The 24099-nt window shown below is 39.1% G+C and overlaps 1 protein-coding gene across 4 annotated transcripts in view; it reads left to right on the top strand.

Annotated features, from left to right (window-relative positions):
• Window positions 1-24099, top strand: part of GABRB1 (gamma-aminobutyric acid type A receptor subunit beta1) — a 140898-nt gene that overhangs the window by 74347 nt on the left and 42452 nt on the right. For all 4 annotated transcript variants that reach the window (XM_037383858.1, XM_037383843.1, XM_037383838.1 and 1 more), the window contains one exon: window positions 366-586. In XM_037383858.1, the coding sequence (XP_037239755.1) occupies window positions 366-586 (221 nt within the window). The remainder of the gene's footprint in view (window positions 1-365; window positions 587-24099) is intronic.

Genomic DNA, 24099 nt, shown 5'->3' with positions numbered 1-24099 from the left:
GGTATGCAATGCTATTTGGCTGAGGTCAGCTAAACACTACAGTTTTCACATGAAAGAAAAAAAAAAAAAAATCAAAAACATGCAAGTGTGATCCACAGACTGGAAACTCAAATGTGCCATGTATTCCCTCTGGCTCAAGAGGTTTTGAAAGCCTGTGGCGGTCACTGCCATTGGTGAGTAGTGTGATGTTCAATATTAACATGAACAGGCCAAGACTTACTATCATGGTAAAGGACATCATCTTAACAATCCTTAAAATTCACGTTGCTACTGATCCTCAGTTACTCAGAATTATCTAAAAAATAAACTTTTGTTAAGTTATGTGGTATGCAAAATACAAAAAGCTCTTCTTATTTCTTCCCTAGGACTACACCTTGACCATGTACTTCCAGCAGTCGTGGAGGGATAAAAGGCTTTCTTATTCTGGAATACCTTTGAACCTAACTCTGGACAACAGAGTGGCTGACCAGCTCTGGGTGCCAGACACATATTTCCAAAATGACAAGAAGTCATTTGTCCATGGGGTGACAGTGAAAAACCGAATGATTCGACTCCATCCAGATGGGACAGTCCTTTATGGCCTGCGGTACGTTGATTTTTTTATTCCACTATATGGCTGTCCTGGCACAATGCAAGTCATGATTGCTAAGTGCATGTAGTACCAATGCTGTTCTCCTCTCCTTTTTCCTGGTTTCTCAGTGCAGCTTTATAAGTCGGCAAATACTCCATCTAGACCATCAGTATAGATCCAAGAATTTTGCACAGTGCATCAAAACTACCTTTAACAGCTATAGCCGTAACAAACAAAGCCTAATGCCTCTGTGCAGCTCTTCTGAATATGTTAATGCTTCTGACAAGTTCTTTATTATGGTTCTCACCTGGTAAATAATCACAGCTTAGACAAATGCTTCCTTCCTTCTGAAATTTCTCCAGCAGTTCTTTAGAACAATGTAAAATATGTGGGAGTCCACTGAAGAAATGCAACCAACATTCGGTAGGGAACAAGAAGAAGTCATTTTAAATTTACATGAATCATTTAAAGATTTTCTAAATGTCCGAGTACAGGTTTTCTTTAATCTGCCTTGGTTTATCATGGCCTCTTCACACAATTGCTTCTTCATCCAATGCAACCTACAGTCACCCCTGTAGATAAAAATACATTCTAAAATCTGAACAGGCACAATCTAATGTTAAGGTACACAAATGTAAAATTAACATAACAAATAACTTTGTTGAGTTTTGAGATCACTGCACAGCCCAAATAGGCTTTGCATTATTTTAAAATTAAGGTATCTTTGCTTGGAAAAACAACATTGCATGCCTGAAACCTTTGATCACTGTTACCATTCAACAGTGAAAATAATGTCTGGAGAGCACAAACCTGAAAGCATACTTCAGTTAATCAGAAAAAAAGTCATAAAGCATAAAACCTAGCTGAAATACCTCAAAATTGTACCCAAGATAGAATTGGGGAAAACCCAAACTGCTGCAGCAATTCAAAATGAAAATATTTGTGGAAAGATAACTTAGAGCTTACTGAAAATAGGAATGACCTCTTAGGCTATGAAAACCGTAACCTTTTAAAACACAACACTACCCATGCACTCAGATAAAGCCTTCCAACCAATCAATTCGAGCTTCACAAGAAACAAAAAAAAATATAAATTATTATTTTGGTTCATTTTAAGTTCTTTTGAACTTGTCAGATTCACAGGCAGTGTATCAGTTGCTACCAATGACCAAACAGGCACTTTGGTACAGCCAGATCTGTTCTGGTACAGAAAAACGACTTCATTTGTGAAAAAGAAAACAAGGAACCCATGAGGAAATAGCTGATAGACTACAGGCTGCTGTTATCATTTACTAAACAAAGCATTTGAGAAATACATCTTTGCCATTGCCTTCAGACCTTCTAAAGTTCCTTTCAATCAAACTGACTCCTGAAAATCAGCTTATCAAGGCAGTTATCAGTAGAGGATGTTTTGGCCTGAGACCTTTTCAAAATTTTATTTTATTTTATTTTTTAAGGCCAGGAACTAAATTTATTTACATTCCAGGATGTGGACAGTGGCAAGAATGTGCATTAGAGCCAAGTAGTCCCTCACAAACAGTAGTATACAATATAAACTACACCTAGAAATGTATGCCCTGCATGTGCTCCCACACACATGCCATACATCTGCTATGAGTAGCTGTCTTCTGCAGAAACAGCAAAAGAAGCTGTGACACATCTGGTGACCCTGCTGCAGGTCCTCTTACGTGCTTCATCCACAAAGTATGAGCCTGGTCAAGAAGCTGTGACCTTGCTCAATCATAATGCCTGTGCTCTTCCTCTCAGAGGTGTTCAAGCAAACATCCACTACAACAGCAAAGATGGTCACCTTCACATAACGAAGTTGCTAGTTCATACGATTAAATAACCATTCACATTTCAATGGTTAAGCAACAGCTCTGCAACAGCTGCAGCTCTGCAATTTAATATGCCATCCAATACCTCACTGCTGTAGGTAGGAAAACCAAACAAAACCAAAAAACAAATAAACGAGAAAAAACCCACACTAATATAAATGGCAACCTGTATTCCACACACAGTCTAGTACAGCATGATTCCCTTCTCCTCACTCACCCCTGTCTCATGCCCTTAATGCACACTGGCACAGGGGTAGCCTGGGGCTCTCCTAGGTTTCTGGACTTTCCCATCTTCTTACATCAGAGAAGGCAGAAGGGGCTCAGGGTGCAGCAGGGCCAAGCATTGCCCGATGTGCCTGTATCCACCAACAGGATCATCATCACCAACCACAGCAGATGCTCAGCTGTCAGGTCTTTGTCACAGCTCAAGGTGATGTGTCATGTTTTCTCCAAGGACAAGGCAGCTGTTTAGGCACATCTGGTGAGCAGACTTTGGTCTGCCACCTGCCAGTGAAAACACATGTAATGTCCCCATCCCACAAGAAAAATCTGATGAAAGACTAAGATAACAAACGAGCAAAAGAAGGAATGAAGAAGCATCGAGTCAGGTTTCATACAACAGATGGCAATTATTGCACTGTTTGCATCTGTTAGTGGTCACTTTCCTCATGGTAATAAACATGCTTCTGTCAACCTATAAATTACCTTTAGATCATTCAAACAGCAATTTCTTCATATGCCAGATGATACATATGCCTCATAAAAAATAAAACATAAGAAAACAATGCAGAAAATGATCTCTAGGTAAAATTCAGCATTGCCTGTTAGAAATTTAAACACAGCTCCAATTTTAATCTCACAAGTAAAGAAGAAACTTTGCACCATATTAGCTTACATTTAGCTTCTATGCAGTAGAAGGCATGAAGACAGTTATCACCAAACCTCTCACACAGGAGCTGCGACCTGCGTTTCACTTTCATTACTGAAGACAGAGCACTGGCCTGGCATAACTACCCTGCAGACCAGGGTCTAAGTTCCCAACAAATTAGGCAGGATGATTTAAATGCTTGCTTTCCCTTGTGCCTCCTATTCCCTACACAAATTTTCTACTTTCAGTCCAGAGTTAAATGTTTCTTTTCAGGCTCATATATGAAATTTTACTGGCTTCTTTAAACAGGAACTGGAACAATCACAGCAGCTCTAAATAACCTGCTTTGCTTGCATCCATGTACTCAGCAGTTTGGCATTGATGCAATGTTCAGACTCAACAAAGTTGAGAAAAAATAAAACAAGGTTAATCATCTGGATTTACAGATGAATAAACAAGGAAAACATGCACTGAATACACTGGACTGGTTTCAGATCATGTAACAAAGCATTATCACTTCAGTATGTCTCAATTATAGTATTATTTCTAGGATGAAAAAACCCCAGTCCCTTTAGCTATATTTTCAAGTAACTTTCAGCTGCTCTATCGCCACAGTTGAAAGAACGACATGTGCATACAAACTTGTACAGACACAGACACTCCTAACCTTCTGCCCTCTAAGTACCTTGCTGTTACGTCTCTTACTACAAATACTACTTCTGTTAGTTATTCACAGTAGTGAATAATGTGTAACATTAACAACCAAATAACTCTTTCATCCTATCACCCAAGCAAGTAAACACACATAAACATATTTAACTCCACATTAATATTTCCTCTGAATTCCATTTCAAATGTGCCAGGGAAGTTGAGTGTCACTGTTAAGTATTATGTACCTGAAGCATGTGATTCTTCAGTGTCTATCAAGTGCTCCCACCAGCAGTTATTATTATTTTCTGTGGTGTAGCCACCTGCTTCTTAAAAGAAAGAAAAAGTATCCCTTTGAGTCAATGTGCAAACCTGCAGCACTCTGAGGCTGGTGTCCAAGACAGCTCTAGCCTGGTCCCAGTACAAGATGGTAAAATACTGGATCCTTCTCTATTTTTTTCCCCATGTTTAATAACTCATCAGATCCCATTAGGTATAATCCTTTTAGTTCTAGCAGCATCTTACGTTACTTTTGATGCGTTTTCGGGCAAGATTATCTAGAAATCTCTCCCAAAGCTCTAGAATCTCAAATGAACACATGCTGTTGTTTCTTTTGCTTGTCCTTTCTCCCCCTTTACTGGGTAAGATGCTAGACATGCAATCCATCTTGAAGATATTTAAGGAAAAATTATTATTTTATTGTACTGAATTCCATTTTCAAATTCTTATGTCATAATGTCAAGAATGGAAGCTCTGATTTAAATCATTTCCTAGTATTTTGTGCTATCTCTTAATTCTTCTCAGCATTTCACTAGCAGAACAATGACATCTTGTTGCTTCCAAGACATCTGTTCTGTTAAAATGACGTTGCCTCAAAATAAATATTGGGATAATTTCATCTGGTGTGTTGAAAGAAGTATATCCGTCAAAAGTGTAAGTCATTAAGAAGACCAACATACCTTCGATGATCCCTTTACACAGATTCCCCTCCTTTTTGATTTTCAGACACACCATCTTATATTAGAGCAGGTCTTCATTTATTTCAAGGCAGGGGAACTAAGCATGTTATGACAAAGATGTGAAGATCTGGCTTGGAACACCAAAAACTTTTGGGTTTAGTGTGACCACATGTTTTTATACTGCTGCAGCAGAGGATGCCACTTTGCTAGGCACTGCTACAACTGCAAGGGGACAGAGTGAAGGATCATTTTTTCCTTTAACGTAAGGACTTTTTTCACCACTTCTTACACAAAGAAGGTATTCTGTGATGGAAACACTGTCAGACCATCCGTCTACCTCCAACCAATTCACAAATGTGGACTGACCCATGCAACGTTAAATTTACTAACCACTTGTTCATGCAGTATCCATGGAAGCCCATCTAGCATATCCTAAAGGTGGAATGCAAGAAAAGCTATATTTAAATGCAGAAAGCTTTGTTTTTAAATATAATCTTGAAATTAAACTTGAGTGTAAACTTTCCTTCTTGACTCTCTGTATTTTGGTGATATATCTGAGAGTGTTACTAAAGAAATTTACTAGCTAGGAGTTTACATCTTTTAGTGCAGTGAAATTTCACTGCTTTGTGGATTGGTTTTGTGTTGCCATGATTTGGGGCTATGGAGTTTTAGTTTTTCTCCAAACACCTTCATGGATTTTATTAAAAAGTCAGGTTTTGGGTCCTTTTGAGGACATCCCCTCATGGCAACAAGCAGCCTGCTTATGCTGGTACTCACTAGATTGTCCTCACCTGTGTTACTAAACAGCTCTAGCAAAAAAAATCCAACCCTACTTCAGTCACTCTAAATGATACAAAATTCTATCGTCTAACCAAAATAAAAAGCTACTTCTTTTTTCATTCTACAGAAAAATACAGAACAACTTATAAAGCATTCTTTTACCAGGTGATAGAGTAGTTTTGAAAATGATACAAAACACTATTTCTTCTGTGTATCAATGCCAAAAGATTTAGAAGCAGGCATCTTTAAAAAAAAAAAAAAAAGAAAGAAAAAAGAAGTGTTATGCTGCAGTAAAGAATCCAAGGAAGAGCAAGACATTAGATCATAGCTGACATAGAAAACTTTACTTTCTCCTACTTGGTGTCTTCGTATGTGGTTACCTGGTATTAAGGCTTAGCGTAACCAGTTTGGGACTTCCTTTATATTTTCGAAACCTGAAGATATACAAGAACTTTGCAAAAATAAGTCGATCAAATAGTTGTCATCTCTTCCACCTCCCAAAACTTTTCAGTCTCTGAGGGTCAGTTTTCAGGATTCACTAAACAAACAAATACATTCCTCAATGTACAGCTATTAGGAAGGGGTAGGGATGAGGGGGTCAGTTCACATGTGTGTTGTGGAAGCCAATTCAGTGGGCCTCAGGTCACACCAGGCCTGCTGCAAGCTTTCTTCCAACAGACCACACTTAAACAAGCAAACGAGCCTGATGGACAGCCAGCATGGCCCCTAATGACAGGAGATGCACTTCTACAAGCATTTTTTTAACTCAGACAGAAAAAAGGAGAGGAAGAAGACAGAGCAAATTAATCCTGAGGCAGACAGATTTTCCTCTATTTCCTGCTGCTTTGCAGACTGTTAGGATTGTCTGTGCTTCTCTATCAATCCTACTGTCATCTGTTCTTGGTCATGGTATGGCTGGTGCAAGGACATCATAGAATCATAGAATTGTTCAGGTTGCAGAAGATCTTTAAGATCATCCGGTCCACCTGTTCACCTACCACTGCCAAGTCCACCACTAAACCATGTTCCTAAGTGCCACACCTACATGTAATAGCTCCAGGGATGGTGACTCAACCACTTCCCTGGGCAGCCTGTTCCAATGCTTGACAACCCTTTCAGTGAAGAATTTTTTCCTAGTACCCAGTCTAAATCTCCCCTGGCACAACCTGAGGCCATTTCCTCTCCTATAGCTTGTTACTTCTTCATAGAGACTGACCCCCACCTCGCTACAACCTCCTTTCAGGTAGACATGGAGAGCAACACGGTCCCTCCTGAGCCTTCTTCTCTCCAGGCTAAACAACCACAGTTCCCTCAGCTGCTTATCACAAGACTTGTGCTCCAGACACTTCATCAGCTCTGTTGCCCTTCTCTGGACATGCTCCAGCACCTTAACATCCCTCCTGAGTGAGGGGCCCAAAAACAAACACAGCCTCACCAGTGCCGAACACGGGGGACAATCACTTCCCTTGTCCTGCTGGCCACACCATTTTGGATACAATCCAGAATGCTCTTGGCCCTCTGGGCACACTGACTGCTCAAACTCAGCTGGCTGTCAACCAGCACCCCCAGGTCCTTTCCCTCCAGGCAGCTTTCCAGCCGCTCTTCACCAAGCCTGTAGCGTTGCGTGGGGTTGTTGTGACCCAAGTGCAGGACCCGGCACGGAGCCTTGTTGAACCTCATACACTGGCCTTGGCCCATCAGCCCAGCCTGTCCAACTCCCTCTGCAGAGCCTCCTGCCCTCCAGCAGATCAACACTCCCACCCAGCTTCCTGTCATCGGCAAATTTACTGACAGTGCAGTTGATCCCCTCGTCCAGATTGTTGGCAATGATATAAACTGAGCTGGCCCCAGTACTGAGCCCTGGGGAACACCACTTGTGGCGGGCCGCCAACTGGATGTAACTCCATCCATCACCACTCTCTGGGCCTGGCCACCCAGCCAGCTTTTTACCCAGCAAGGAGTACACCCATCCACGCCGTGAGCAGCCAGTTTCTCCAGAACGCTGGGAAAAATAGTGTCAAAGGCTTTACTAAAGTCCAGGTAGACAACATCTACAGCCCTTCCCTCATCCACTAAGCAGGTCACCTTGTCATAGGAGGAGATCAGGTTAGTCAAGCAGGACCTGCCTTTCATAGACCCATGCTGGCTGGGCCTGATCCCCTGGTTGTCTTGCGTGTGCTGCCTGATGGCCCTTGAGATGATCTGCTCCATAACCGCCCCTGGCACCGCGGTCAGACTGACAGGCCTGTAGTTCCCCAGATCCTCCTTTCAGCCCTTCTGATGGAAGGATGAGCAGCAACCGGTACATAAACCCATGGGGAGAAATTAGTTGGCACCAACTGTCTATGCACAGAAGACAGCAGGCACGGCCAAATTACAGCTGCATATATTAACCAGGCTTTAGTCAGTATAGGAGAAAGAGCTACTCCTTACCCTTGGCAGTTACCAGATGGAAAAAAGCACCCAAGTTCACTTATGCTCTCTCATGCTTGAGCAAGGACTCCTCCAGCCTGGGTGTTTATAAAGTCAAAACAGAGAACGTCTGTATTTACTCAAGAGATGCAGCACCATCAATATGTTAAGTTGTCATAAGCAAAAATGCATTTTCAGGATTTTTCTTATCACATGCAAAACTTGTTTATTTGACACAGTCTGTCCCAAGTCAGTTCCCACACACTGCAGTTAGTTTGGTGGAGATTGCAAACTGGTTTGTATAATACATTCTGTGGAAAAAAAAAAAAAGTATATGTTTTATCATCTCAATACAACTACAGTCTGCAATTTACTGCGTGAAGCACAGAGGCACTCAAGCAGGCACTGGCATACCAAAATACAGCTTATTTTTCACACAGAAGCTGGGAGATGTGCTTCCCTAAATACTGCAGAAAGCACGAGGAGGCAGTACAGGTGTAGCCTGCCTCATAGCTCTATGCAAGAATGGTGAAGGGACACCAGGGAACGGGATGCCCTCAGCATCACTCATTTTTAGTGAACAGATCTAACTGAAGAACAGTTATATATTCTAGGTGAGGGGGAAAAAAATGTGGATCAGAATAAACAAGTCCTGCAGAAATTGTATTTGCTCACTTTGCTTTCAGATGCAAAAAGAGATGTAATTATATTCAGACAACAAACAAAAAATAGCAAGAACAAGGGAACTGTAACCTAGCCTAGCCACTCCTAAGCTCATGACAAACCACCACGGCATTACTCTAGTTATTTTTTATTATTAGATTATTTTTTTTTAATGTTTGTCTCCTCAGGCTAGACGTCCCCTGCAGTCATCTAACCTGCTAGCAGTAGGCAACACGGCAGTAGCAGCACAAAGCTGTACTTCCCCACTGGGCCTATTACACGTCAGATACATTTTTTTTCAGGTCCAGCCAGACTTTTCTCCAGCTTAGATGTTGAAACCCACATTTACACTCCCCACCAACTTGACTGCCTCCTCGTCTCCAGGTCTGAACATTTCTCCCCAAACCTGCCTCCTCCAGCTCCTCCCAGGACTCTTCATGCCCAGCCTGTCATTTTTTATTCCCCTGCTTAATGTCCAAAGATTGAAAAAGACAGAGTAGTACAGGATTGATAAGGATGATAAATCAGTGGCAGACTAGCACATTTAGTGCATTTGCTGCATGAAGCTTGATTCATCATAGTATTACTTCTCCAGTATTTAGCTGGGCAGCAGTGGGAAACTCTGTACCACCTTGCTCTATACCCATTCCCAAAGGCTGGTGTGTACTTTACTGCTTGACACTATGGCTGGAAATTGAAGAGACAACCTCAGTTCAGACACCTCCTCACTCTGGAGTGATTGGATTTGTAACCTTTATGCTATGTCCATGTAATGCTGTATATACAGCGAAATGCAATCTCACTACTACTTTACCCCCACATTTATTATACATAATGAAACATACCAGTCAACACAGGGTTTTATAATTTCTTTAACGTTGTTTGATGAAAAATACCTGAGACCAAGATCACTGTAGTAATTTACAACTGAGAGCACACAGCCAAAGCTGAGGAAATTTAAGACAAAAGTGAGTACAACCCTTAAAACACATGGGGTGTCATTTATATGGACCTTTACTACTGCACGTAAACCAGAAAACCTGCAACTGCTTATGGATTTCTATGTGCAAACTAAAAATACTGCTTCCAAAACACTGAGGTTTTATTCAGTGTCAAGCACAAAATGAAGCCCACAGGCTTGATAGAATGAAGCGGTAAGTTGGTAGTTAATAAATAGCACAAATGGAAAAGGAAGACTGAAAACTATAAGAAAAATGAACAAAGGTCCTCTCCAGCTACCAGAGCAGGGTAAGAAGTCCTGGGGTAACTCAGAGACAGGCTTGCTGCCTTCCTCCAGCACAAACGGCCTCACACACAGCCAGGGGCAGCCTGGCCACCTATCCCAAGAAGAGGTGCTATCATCACTGACAACACACAAACTGAAATCCCTCCAGTGAAATGCACAGCACATCTCCCCCTGCTTTCTTACTCCCAGTAAAGAGCAGACATGGCGGAAACACACAGCTCTGTGGGGAGCAACAATTCATAAACTCCTACTGAACTGTCAAATAATAGCGTATTAAAAAAAAAAACAACAACCAAACCCGAAGCAACAAAACCACACAAGTACTTAACATAGACTCAGCTTTAAATATGTGAGTGGTGGCTCTTGTAATTAGTAGTTGAGTACATAAGTAGTCTGGTGGAGTCACAACAACTGGCTTCACAAGCTTGCGTTTAAACGCAAGCTTCAGATGCTGTAATTGATTGTGGCTATCAAGTAATAGCGCTTTGAAGAACTGAATTATAAGCATTTTGTAGAGCAAAGCCCACTAGGCTTTATTCAAAGACCACTTAATTCAAGCAGACTCTAGATCACGCTCAGATTACTGAGATTATATGTCACTTATTTGAATATAACATTGTTACAGTACTATTTAACCACATTAATACTATCCAAAGAACAATAAAAAATAATTAGACAACATTTAACAAATGTTTACTTTTAAAGCTGAAGGATAATGCAAAGTATAGATTACATGTTTCCTATGCAGCACATCATCTCTTAGTGTCTTGGTATAAACTGGTTTTGGATGACTCTCTTATCCTCTATTTTAAAGACTATGTTCTACTCAATGTGAGGAAGTCCTCACTTTCTTTCATATCAGAAGTGCAAATGTTTTCCAATACTTTAGAATTATTACCCCGCTGCTATCAACCCAATTTGCATCAAAATCACACTTCAAAATATAATGGTCTTTAATTTTTTCTACAATTTATTTATTTTTAAAAGAACTCCATTCACACCAAAGTTTATCTCTAGTGTGTGTAAATAATACTATTTATAGTTGGCTCAAACACATTGGGAGACAGAAATTAAGTAAAAATAAATTTAATGGCAGCAATTAAGATTGAAGTACCTTTGATCAAGAAGAGTTTCAAGTGTATTTATATACACTCTAAGATTTACTTCATCCAGTAACAGCATAGGCAATTTTTTATGAGTCTTTCTTTCTTTAGGGGGTATGTATCACATGAGAAAGGAAATTTGTATATTTACCATCTCAGCTTTCTTCTCTTGCAAACCATGAAAGCTCATGCCTGACAACCTGTTAGATGCACAGGTATCTTATAATAGAGCAATCAGCAAGAAAACCCCACAAGCTTTTCACAAGTGAGCTGTGTAAGTCCTACTATATCAGCGTGGCCAGTTGCATGCACACTGTTGCAGTAGCACATATTTCATCTTCGTATTCTAGAAGTCAGTCCTTAGGTTTGTGTAACTTCATAATGTTGGCCTTTTCCCTGAAATACTAGATTATGGACACATTTCTTGCTGCTTATACTTTGCAAGGAACATGAAACAGACATACACAGTTACACTATTTGTATTTTTTAAAGAAAAAAGCAAAAACTTTTCAAAAAACACTGCAATTTTACTTACAGAGCTGGTATGTATTGTTAGCAGTACGATAATTTAGTATATGTTTTTATATAATGCTATATAATACATGACAGTACATAACAATAGCAATCTGTGCTGAATCCTAATATGCTAACATACTTGAAGTAGTACATTTCATATCATGATACATACATACTATGTGTGTTTTCCACTCGTTCATTAACAGTGCATTAAAGTTCATTAAAAGGAAGTTCATTAAAGAGACATTTAATAAAAAGCAAATCCATTTCTCACTAATAATAAACATTTAAAAGGGACAGTAATTAAAGTTGTACTTTGCTGCAGATTTCCAATTTGCATGCTATTAATTTCGAGCATGCTGAGAAAAATTATTGTTGAGGGAGAAAACATTAAGTTCTTACCTGCTCAAAACCATCCTCACTCTCATTTCGCTTATGCTGATGTTGATCTGTGATATCAATGAAGTACCTGTTCAACCAAAATCAGACGGGCAGGGGCCAAGGGGTAAATCTGAACCTTTTCTATGCATTAGGAGCATCAGGCAGGTAAATTAAGGTTCTAGGGGAGGCAGAAAATATTTCACCAAACCTGCAACCAAACTGATGAATGCACTTAGATCCACAAGACTGTGGGGTCTTAATTCAGGTATTCTCTCTAAGAGACAAGAACTGTCACAACGCTACCCAAAAGCTGCTGAAATCCTGAACAAATGGTGTGACAGCCCATTACTAACACGACAAAAAGTGGAAAAGGAAAATTAATAGAAAGTGCCTTGTGGGGGCTGCTACTTCTCAGGCATCCCCTTTGCTCACAGAGCTCACAGCAGTCAGGCCATACCTGCTCTGTGCCACACCATGCAGAAAGCTGTATTGTACCACACCAAATGTTTAAGGGTATTAACATCAAGAGCAGCCCTGCCTTGATTAATTCACTAAGGCAATCAAGCACAGTGGTTTTAAGTAATTTTAAGACAGATTAAGAGCTGGGTTTTTTGAGTACAATGCTAAGATGCAAATAATCAAGCATTAAAAAAAATGTTTTCAGGCAATGTATTTTCTCCTTAACCCTCACCCTTCTACAAATATCTCCACTTAAAAGAAAAAGAGGATAAGCCTTTCTTCTGAAATATCGTTGACCTAGTTTAGAAGTAGCTGCAAGAGAATTTACAATCTAGAAAATAGCCAAGCCCTTGAGTACAATAAAATGTAAAATTAATCACTCCATAAAATAAACCAGTACATTCCTCAGTTTGGCACCTTTGCTCCAGTATCAACATACATACTCTCATAACTGCCAGGCCAGAATTACCTCATTTAAAGAGGCAAAATGTGTGACAACTAGAATGTTGTAATTTATAAAGCCATTAATAAGATGTGATTACCAACTATATCTATAGCATTGGTAATAAAATCCCACCTTGTCTGACTTCTTTTTGTTAGACTGAGCAGTCAGCCTGAGCAGACATGAGGAGGTAGGTACTTCAAATACCATTTGTGTAGTTTTGGTTGACATATTTGATTGGATTACAAATATAATTAGATATCTTCCGGGGAAGAACCGAAAAGTATCAGAAGTAATGGAGCTTCTTGGAGCCTAAAGCAAGAGTCAAAAGCATGAAGAAAGCAACTTGAAACTCACTCAGCAGTTAAACTCACAGTAGGTAGGTTTACATGAGTGTGACATGGGAGTCTGAGCTGACTGCAGACTATTTCTTGATCTATGGGTAAATCATCAGGCAGCGACATCAACCTCAAGGTCCCCAGCCCAACTACAGTGTTGTCTACACCCAGCATGGCTGGTTTCGTCTTAGCTGAACTACCTGCTCACAAGTCATGGTAACACAGCAGTCACAGCCTTTTACCTCAGTACCAGCAACAACAAGTACCACTGATGGAGGCATTGGCTCCAATTCTTGAAATTCCGTTTAAAAAACAAAACGAAACAAACCCCAACCCAACCAAACAAGAACAATCAACAAAAGTTCCCAAACAGAACAACAACAAAACCCCACACAAACCCCACACAAGCACACAGAAAACCCCCAAACAAAACACAACACAAACAAAAAACCTACACACAGGTCCTTACTGCAGTCGGATCAGTAAGAGTATACACTGCTTCTCTTTGAAAAGAGCAGCTAAAAACAAATCACAGAAATTACAAATTATTTGTCCTTACTTTTTGCAGAACTGTGTATTTTCCACACCTGAAAAGTGTCTGGTTCTTCACATTAATGAAAAAGTGCCAGAGACCAATTTTTCAAAGCCACGTGCGTACCAATAGGTTTGGTCCAACAAGACACTGATCATCTTCCAAAAAGATATATATGCACCCTCTTATATTACCATCATTTCTATAGATCAGACAGAAAATTTTATTGTCTGAGAAAATAAGTTACATACAAAGGGTAAGCTGACATCTCCATGTGTCATGGCACAGGCAGAAGAAATTTGGGGGAGTTTAGACCCTTCAACACTTGTCAGGCCTGGGAAATTTAACTCTGATGCACGGTGCTGAGGCGTCTTTTAACAGAGCCGCTTGCCACCTCTTGAGAGCACGGTCACAAGAGACTGCAAATGCAGCATTTTTCATAATCTTTAGATAGACAGATTTGTAAACTATGTACGACAGTGTCATCAAGCGGTTTTAGTGGAAGCATAAATCTACTTCCAGTCCTTCATTTACACAAATACGTTGGGAACAGAACCTGAAAAGTAAATCTTGTGTGGAAATCTTAATATTTTCTGTTTTATTAGCAGATGTGGGATGTTTTTCTCGGGCTTGATGATAAATCTTTTTACAAAGGAAAGACCATACCTCTTAAGGCTATCTATGTTTTGGTAAAACGGCAGATAATATTTAAGAGTTTTTTAAAGGGCCTAACAGTTATCCAAGTAAATCACCTGTAAGCCCCCAGTGCTATATTTACTAGTTTTAGTATGTTCTGATCAAGGGACAGAAAGAAAAATGTTGCACAGGTTTATTGCATTGCTAAGGATTTAGTTCAAATAATGTCTTAACCCATTTACCATTATTTTGTTGTCAGAAAACATCTGTGGAACACACCTTTGAAATCCAATTAAAAAAAGCCCAAACCAAAACACCTCGATTTCTGTTTTATTAGCTTATAAACTATTTCACAAGAGGTATTTCAGTACCTGAAGAAATACTTTTGATGAATCTCTAGTCAGACATTTTGCAAATGGGGGGAGGGGAAAGAATAAAAAATTCTCGATTCTTTTCCTAAGAAATAATCCATTGACCCCACCTGACATAATTTTAAATACAATTGGCTACTGGCCTACTTGTCCCGTTGCAATGTCTCCAACTGTTGAGTTTTCCACTCAAAGAAATAAATGAAACAGCTATTAAATAAGCACTTTTATGGTTTTGGGTAAATTTCTAGGTTGGTATATCATTTTCATTTTTTTTAATTATTTCTTTATGTGAGACTGATAATTCTGCTCTTAATGCAATTAATGGTGCCTCTTCTTGATACAGGGCATACACTTAACCTGTTTGCAGAAGATTACTAAAACATACAAGGATTCCAAGCTCTCTCTGGGATGTTAACTGGTGTTAAGCCTAAATTGGCACAAGACCTATATTAGCCAGATTTTTAAAAGATCCAAGGCAAAAATTTCAGCTTTTCACCATCTACCTTTGCATCCAAGGAACAGTAATTTCCACTGAAACACTTTAAGATGAACCTGGAGAGTTTAGCAACTAAAATATTCCTTAAGTAAAATGTTTTTTAAACAATAATAAAGACTCTAAATAGTAATTTAGCTCAAGTTCTAGGAAGTTTTAAAATACTCAGCATCCAAGTGTGGGCAACTAGAGTGCATTAAGACTCCTAAAGATTTCTGTGTTACCTGGGAGCCCCCTGCTGGGACTCTGCCTTTAGAAAACAAGCAAAAAGAAGTTTTGTTTTGCAAGTATGTCACAGGTGTTTCAGTAATATTTAATTACTCTACATATGGTATATTATCAACCTTTGAGTCACTGAATGCTTGATTTCTCATAAATAAATCAATACACAGAAGAAAAATATTTTTTCTGTACATAACAATTGCATTTGCTTGGTATTAGTAAAATACTTGAAACATTTTAAAATATTCCTAATTCTGGGAAATGCATGAAGATGCAAAGGGACAGCCTGTGTGCTAAATAGAAAGGATCCAAACTGGCAGATGATCTGTTTGGCTATCATTAAAAACACCATAAACAGAATTAGGTTTATTCAGTTTGATTAAGAAAAAAAAAAACAACAAGAAACAACTGCCCAGACAGAACAAAAAAAAACCTACTAAAACACTTTTAGGGCTGCAGGAAAAGAAAAATGCCAAAATTAGTCTTTGTCTTTTCTGGAAGCGTAGTATTTTTATTGTACCACCTGAATTAACTGCAAAAAATAGACAAGTTTTCGGGCACAAAAGCTCCTATAAGTCAAACCAAAACAACAAATTTCAGGTTAAGTACAGGTTAGAACAATTGCTCTGAACTCAGAGATCCATCAGTATTTTCTTTCCTGACAAAACTCATAAAACAGTTGAACCATACTGCATTTGCTACCTCCTCTATTCCACCACGTACGGCCATTCAGAGCACTGTGCAATTTAACTACCTAGGGCTGTAAGTAGCAGCTTTTTCCACAAGTATGTTGTACCCCTATCATTTCATTCTTCTGGTTATGAAGGGTACAGCAATAAAGCTCAGTATCCAGGTTTGTCTGTGAGGATGTTTTGTAGGTGTCCCTATAAGCCCAAGATGGAGACATCAATGGTGGAGTGCCTGCTTCCTTGGAAATGTTTTCTCAATGGCAGTGGGAGTTTTTGCCTTTTATGAGCATTGAGCTGATGGCTGTTTGATGTGTGTATATATATATATATGAGCTTTCCTTTTCTTGAATACAAAAATCACTAAAAGATTAGTGATCTTTTATTACATTTCTAATTTCTTTTTTCTATTATTTCTTAGTGGCAAAATGTCAGGTTTATTTTTAAGATGCCAGAGAAAATATCAAAGCGTTCTCTTGAAAAAATTCAAAGGCCTGCATGCACACGAGATTATAAGTAAAGCTGCCTGAACACTGAACATGCTGTCCGTGAATTTTCACTCACATGGGGAATAAGTCAATCTTCTTCCATACTCAGACACCTGTAGGAAATTTTATCAGTATAAGCGAGGTATTATTCGCCAAATATAAGCACTATTAACATACTTGAAGAAATAGCCCCGGCCATAGCTAGTGGAGTTAAAAGATCAAAGGAAAAAACTTACCTTAGTTCTTTCCACTATGCCAGGCATGCACTTATTTTGTGCAAATGTAACAAGAAGTAAAATTTATATGTAAATATTCCTCCTTCTAAAGGAGCTTAAATTAGACCTAGGAAGAATGTATTAAACTAGTAGAAACTGCAATATATAAAGTTTAAAATACATTTCTAAACCCATTTTTAGATCCCTCTCCTGGAAGGGTCACAACTACTTCCTTCAATACAAAAATAAGGTGTCCATTCAAGGAAAAGAAATCATGCTGTGAAGCCACTGGATAACCAGTATAGAATTTGAACACAGTGCGATAGCTTCTTACACTAAATTGTTTGCAGCCCATATGAGAAGGCAAAGAATGACAAACAACATTAAGCCTGTTCACCCAAGGAACTCATGCTCTTCAGATGATTTTGAAACCGCAAAAAAAGGGGCTGAACCAAGAGTGTAAATCATTCCCTATAAATTACATGTTCTTTTTGCATCTTGATCTGCTGGGGTAAGAGAGGAATTGTCTGTTCCCTTATCTCTAAAGTAAGCCTTCTTGCTCTTCGGAAATCTAGAGTTCATGGTAATCCACTGAGCAATCAAGGCTGTAGATTATTAGAGCACCTTTTCTTTAGGCTTACCTGAATACTCAGCCTTAGGAATAACATGTTATTTAGCTACTAAACATGAGAATAAATAGCAAAAAAATTTATATAGGCTGGAAAGTGGAAGGATAAGAATTTCAAAACAAAACAGGTTGGTATGATGTCTTTCATACTTTCCTACATTTTCGTTAGCTATCTTGATGAAGGAATGACTGTGTAATTTATTATGGCTTCCTTCATTAAAACATTTCAGGGAAGAACTTCTGTACTATGAAATCCAGAAGAAAATACAATACAGTAGTCAAGCAGCATTGTCTCACTGTATTTTTCTCTTGTCTCAGAAGAAAAAACCAGGTAAAATCACCCAACCACTTCCTTGGGCTCCAAGAAGCCATGCAACACAGCAAGGTTGTGACAAAACAACACAAAGTGAGAGTTAAACACCATAAACAACCCTGACCTTATCTGAAAATTCTCCTTAATGAGGCAGACAACTTGAGCAGAAAAAGAAAATAATCTGTTTGTGTAAGCTTCAGTCTTAAATGGGGTATTTTAATGCCATGGTAAAGAGCATCTCTATCATCTAAGGAGATTTTTGCTTATTCTGTCATCATGATCATTGCATGAATAAAGGCACAGTAGCATTAAACAGTCTATCATACTGTGCTTTTAAAGCTAAAGATAGAAGAAACAGACACAATGACAGGTACTGACTATGAGGAATTATTTGTCAACTATTTGTAAAAATCAAATGCAGATGTGTTGCTAGGAAAGAGCAAAAGCCCAGTGTCCAAACTTGCAGAATATTAAAGCTTACTTGAGGCAGGAGGTAAAAGGCAACAAGAAGGCCTGATGTAGGTCAACACCAGAGCCTGAGCCAGGAGACTCTCTAAAGTACATAAATATTGTCTGTCCTGACATTTAAGGAGCTAAGGAAGACAAGTCTTGCCCTCATCCAACTCATGGCTTTGGTTTGTTAAACATTCTCATTTTGTTTCTTCCATCAGAGCTTTGATTCTCTCTTCTGGAAGAGCCAATAGCTAATACATCCCCACACTCACACAGCATCCAGCTTCCTCACGTTTCATAAGCGTGTGCAATCTTGCCGAACGTATTCACATCACCATTTGGAATATAGCTAACCTCCATGATTTCAGCGAAAAATCAAGTGTTCTCTAGCCAGCCTTTCTATGTGAGTACCCAACACAAACAAAAAAATGCAGCTCTACAGTCAAAATGTAAAAAGGTAACATGAGATTCCATTCACACCTCTTCTTGGATTTCATATACAGATCGGCACAGTTTTAATTACAACCTGCCATCCCTTTGAAGTGCCAAGTATCACAAAGTATGCCTATACTGTATAATGATGCATGGGGTGGATAACCTGAACGTTAAGTACTTAGCTGGGCATTTTGCTCTCCTACTTGAACAGGTCCACCTCTCTGGCTGCCCTTATTCCATCCATTTGAAAAATACTCTGTGCCAAGGAGAAATTAGAATAGCTATTGGATTTTGAGTACCTAGCTTGGATGACCAGGCAAGCTTTTTATGAAACTTTTAAAAGCAGTGTGTATGTTGTGGAATAATTTAAGAGAAAAAAAAAGAGGGGGCGGGGGGGTGTGGGGGAAAAGCAGACAAAATAAGGTCTTCTGAGATATCATGGGGAAAGCATTTCTACAAGTATATTATTTGTAGGACATACACACTTCTTTAAATAATGAAATATACATTTAATTCCTGAAATAACACTTTATAACAAGCCTGTGTGCTCTTTTTATGAGGGATGTTCAGTTTACAGAGGAGCAGTAACAGGTGTTGTGCATTCAAGATGCTATACAGCTGCGTATTAGTCTGCTGGATTACTGGTGCACATAGCATTCAGTGAATACAAGAAAGCACAAAGTATCAATGTTCAAAAGTAAAAAGACATTACATTGCTAATATAAAGGAAGTCTAAAACCAAATAAAACACGACAAAGCTTCAACATAGGAGCAAGTTGTTCTCACCTCTATTAAAATATAAAAGTTAAACAAAGAAATATATATATTCTGCTCCAGAACTGCTTACAATTTTTATAACTTTTTCTTCTCTGTAAGACATTCTTGGTATACACAACTGCTACCCACTTTGTAAAACAACTACCTACCACTACTGAAAGACAAAAACAGTGAAAATATTGCCCCCCGCCAGCACATTCATATACAAAATACCCACCCCCTACCAGTTCAAAGTTATCAATATTGGGTTTAGTTAGCAGATCTTTTTGGATAAAAATATCTCATTGGCACAAACCCAATTTTCTTTTCAAAGATGTGACCCACTCAGATGAAGTCTGCATATGACTCATCAGTGTTGACAGTCAGGAGAAACTAAATGCTGTAAGTATAATTAAGCTACTCACTCTCTGGGGCTTGCTAACCTGCTCCATCTTATGCAAGCCCAGCTGAAGAACTGGGTGAAAAGGACAAGCTCAGATAAAACATTCATATTTTTCTGTCCTAATCCACACTGTGCTGGTTTAAGAAGGTCTCTCCCTGTCTACTCCCAAGTTACTCATCACCATTCCTCTGCTAGAGATTGCAGCTTTCTTACAGGTGCTAAGTAAGGTTACTTTAGTGAACACTTTCTGTTTCTGGTTTTAGTTACCACCTTGCCCAATTTAACTACTGGTCAACAAAAACAGATTCACAGAGACTATTCAAGGTGTTTTCACATCAGTAGCTCTGCTGGTAGATAATAATGGATTTCAACTTCCAGGAAAGGGGGGATAAATTAAAAGATGGTAACCTATTCATCTAGTGCTGCTGCAGCTGGGAAAGGACATATATCTGCGTAACAAGGACAGAGATATTTTTTTTTCCCAGCAAAAGAAGTCTTGACAGAAGATGTGCTTGTTGTCCAGAAAGGGGAAAAACAACTTTAGGAAAAAGTTCTGTGTAAGCCACAGGACAATACCGTCCCAAAGGCAAAGGAGTACACACCAGCCATAAATCAATTTAGGCTGCAAGTTAGAGGGCTATCAGAAAAAAAGTGGTTGCCCAAAACCTTCTTATTTAATAGTTTGCCCTACTACGCCCAAGTATTTTAAGAGGCATGTTGATCAATTTATGAAAGAAATATCATGAGGTAGTACTTGCAGTAGTATGAACAATGACCCAAAATTCCTTCCCTTCCCACTGCATCCCAAATCTTGTTTTCTAAATAAAATGAATGGCAGGGTACAATTTTTCTTCTTATGTTTGTTTTAACTGACTCAACAGCACAATTCACAAAGAAAAATAAGGCATAAGAACTGCAAAAAAGCTGTTCTGGAATAACAGAAACACTCTACTCTCCAAAGTTTATTTCAGTGTTGTAATGAATTTATGCTCATTCAAAAAGTTCTGAGAGTTAATAAGCTGTTGTAACTAGAAATCTCTTTGAAGTAATACATGCCTTAAACTGATTCACTGTCACAGAATCAGTCCTAGGCCACATGCAATGAAAACATTCATTTCTTCTTTGATTTATCTTGTTTTCCAGTTAAGATCCATTGACAGGGCATGAACATCAATCAATTTTCTACACAAAAATCACATCAGCATTTCTCCCAAGTCAGGGGTGTGCAAAAAGGCAATCTAATTTCTTCATTCATGCTTGAGACTGCCAGTGGGGTCAATATTTGGCAAAAACAAAGATCCTGTCATTAAGGTCCTAGTGCAAGACTTTCATTTTACTTTCAGTTCTCCAATGAAATTAGTCACCACACATGGTAGATTAACTACAGGAGCTCAGCTTCTTCAGATGCACTCCAGTTTCCTCATAACATATGTATCAAGACATAATTACACTGCCAGCTTTGCTGACTGAAATTATTAGTTTTCACATTCAATTACCTACCTGGAAGAAATGAGGTGTGCTTACTGTCTGGTCAGGATGGGTGAACACAGGAAAACAGTGAATACCAAAGACCTAAGAAAAACCTTCAGAAATCAATCACACTTTATATTAAGAACTGCATGAGTGGTCTGTAAAGGCTTGATAATTTAAGGTCTTCTGTATAAGTGGTAAAAGCATATTTTAATGAATATTAGATCTTACAGTCAGTTGCAAACATAAAGCAGTGCAATGCCATACTGCAAGATGCCATTTACTCTTGCTATTGCAACCTTTCCTAGGTGATACATGTTGTTAATAGATTTCATAGGTGAGCTCGTTATAAGAAAATGTGGCCATAAAACTAACCACAGATTCAAGTGGAAGCATCTTCTCCCTTGCATCAGGGTTCCTCCTGTCTCTTTCCTTCTTTTCGCCACACAAACCCTATAGAAAATGCTGGCTTCCCTCTCTGTTGCACTCTCCTAGGAGCGGGGACTGTAGTTTCAGACAATATAGGATCTCAAAGTCCCAAAAATCTCAAGTCAAATTTCTCTGCAATTGTTTATGTTACTAATTTCCTCTTCTTTATAGCTAAAAAAAGAACAAGGCCTCACCTACCACCAACAAAAAGCCTAGTATTTCAGATTTTAAACAAACTCTTAGCTTAGTCAGGCACCCATTTCCTCAAAAACCACAGAAATTTAGCACTTTACTTGTACTTTCGACCATTTTTTTTCCAAGGCATCTCCCCACTCAGTTCACAGTTCCTGAAGCAGCTCGACATTGATCCAGACAGAGCCACCACAAAGAAGCCGGCACCTCCCCAGGTACCCCCAATTACTCTGTCAGAGCCCTGCTCTTTCTGCTGGCCCATACAGGTGTTGTGAACCAACAGTAAGGGCTGACAGCTTGTGCTTTTAGTAATAGGAATTGCATAACAGGGAGTCCATGGGCATGCTGTATTCAAAATCATTCTGTTTCTCACACATGTTTCATAAAGTCAAGAAGGGATTAAGCTTCTCCACTATGAAGGAGTTTCCGTGCCACTCATGAAAGCTTATAACACCCAATTTCTCTTAACTTAAAATCAGTAGATCTCTGTCTTTCATCCAAGTTTGACACTGAAGCCACTGTTTTGGCCCATTTTTCCACTGCATAGGTAAAGCTACAAGCACTGAAAAAGGAGCAGACTCCCCCTTCTTGGAAAAGCCAGCAGGCCAGGCACCAGAATAAGGAAAGAAAAAAGAAACATGAAAGCAAGAAATTGTTTTGATCTTTGCTTCTGCACCTTTCCTCCCCTGACTGCAGGTTTCTGTTTGAGATGCACTGATATGGGTAATGTTGACCTGTAGAAGCTACATGAGAAGTCACAGTTCCTGAAGAGTCACACCACACCTGCAGCAAAATGACAGCGCTCTCTTCCAGCCTCACCCCTGCTTCCAAAATCCAGGAAGATCTTCCTTGGTCACAAGGCAGTTAGATAGTGATAGGTAAATATGAAGTATGTCTGATGCCAGAAACAATCTGGTTTTTACCAGTCATTTTGACCACGCACATCCTGAAACCTTCCAATTACAAACCAGGCTGGGTGCGGAATTTGTTGCCTAGGTTCCTCTTCCACCAAAGAAGGGGAGACATCTGAACATGTCCATGTCTCTTTCGCACACAACACGTATCTCAGTGTCTGGTTTGGTTTTATTTTGGGATAAACAACAAAAACAACACAAAAGCTGAAGATGCCAAATGACACGAACATCACTGCTGCCATCTAGCAGACCTCTATTCCCTCCTAAGCAGGATATTTCAGTCTGTGGGTATTATCTACGTCTAGAAATTTCAATAGTAACATCACTCTTCTCGCATTTAGTCACTTTTAGAAGCTTTGTATAGAGGTACTGAAAAAGTTGCAGATTTGGCACTTTTTCTTTTTTTTTTCTTTTTTTTTTTAAACCAGATTGAAAACCATTTATCTGACTTCCCACTCGGACCCTCCTTTATGCTACGCACTTCCCATCTGGCTCACTCTTTTTCTTTTTGGCTTGCAACATACTTGCACTGTCAAACTAAATTATTTTTTCTAGTAAATTTCAGCTCCAACTCTCAGGCACATTTTATTGAAGTATCTTGTTTGCCCTGGTATAGTTATAGTTCTCTTGGGATTTATTTTCATGGGTTTATAGCTGTGCAGTAAAAATTCTCATTGCACTGAAGTTTGGCCTACAAGCATCAAAGAAAGAGTGCTTTTTGCTAATGTTTAAAAAGTTAGATTGTAATATTTTAGTGATTTTTTTTATATTTCTAGATCTTTACAAGAAGTCATTAATCTTCACTGAATTATTTCTAATAAACTGTGTTGAACAGAAAACTTCTTACACTGTAAAAAGTACATATCTGCTTAAGGTTTTGATTTTAGAAGTTTCTAATGCAGTCAAAGCAAAATATTTTCTTATAGACCTTTTCTCCCATGACCTCTGTCCCCCCACTCCTCCACATCACAGCTCTCCTTTCCCCACTGTCTCCTGCTCCCACCGCTGCCCTGGAGCTTCAGGCTGTCTTCCTGGGGAAGGCAGAAGCCAGCAAGCCTAATTGTCCCCATTTTCAGTAATCTCACCCCATCCCTGCTCTGTGATAGTACTACGTAACCATTCGCTGAAGCAGAGTTCTGGCAGCTAAAAATCAGGCTATTGAGCAAGGGTTTCTTTCTTTAAGCTAAATAACAATGATTTTATTGACAATTACTTTGAATGCTGAGGTGAATCTCCCAA

This window comes from Falco rusticolus, chromosome 1 (genome assembly GCF_015220075.1).
Source record: "Falco rusticolus isolate bFalRus1 chromosome 1, bFalRus1.pri, whole genome shotgun sequence".
In the NCBI taxonomy this organism is placed as follows: Eukaryota; Metazoa; Chordata; class Aves; order Falconiformes; family Falconidae; genus Falco; species Falco rusticolus.
The sequence above is the reverse complement of the archived record's forward strand: the minus strand, read 5'-3'. Positions and strand labels throughout refer to the sequence as shown.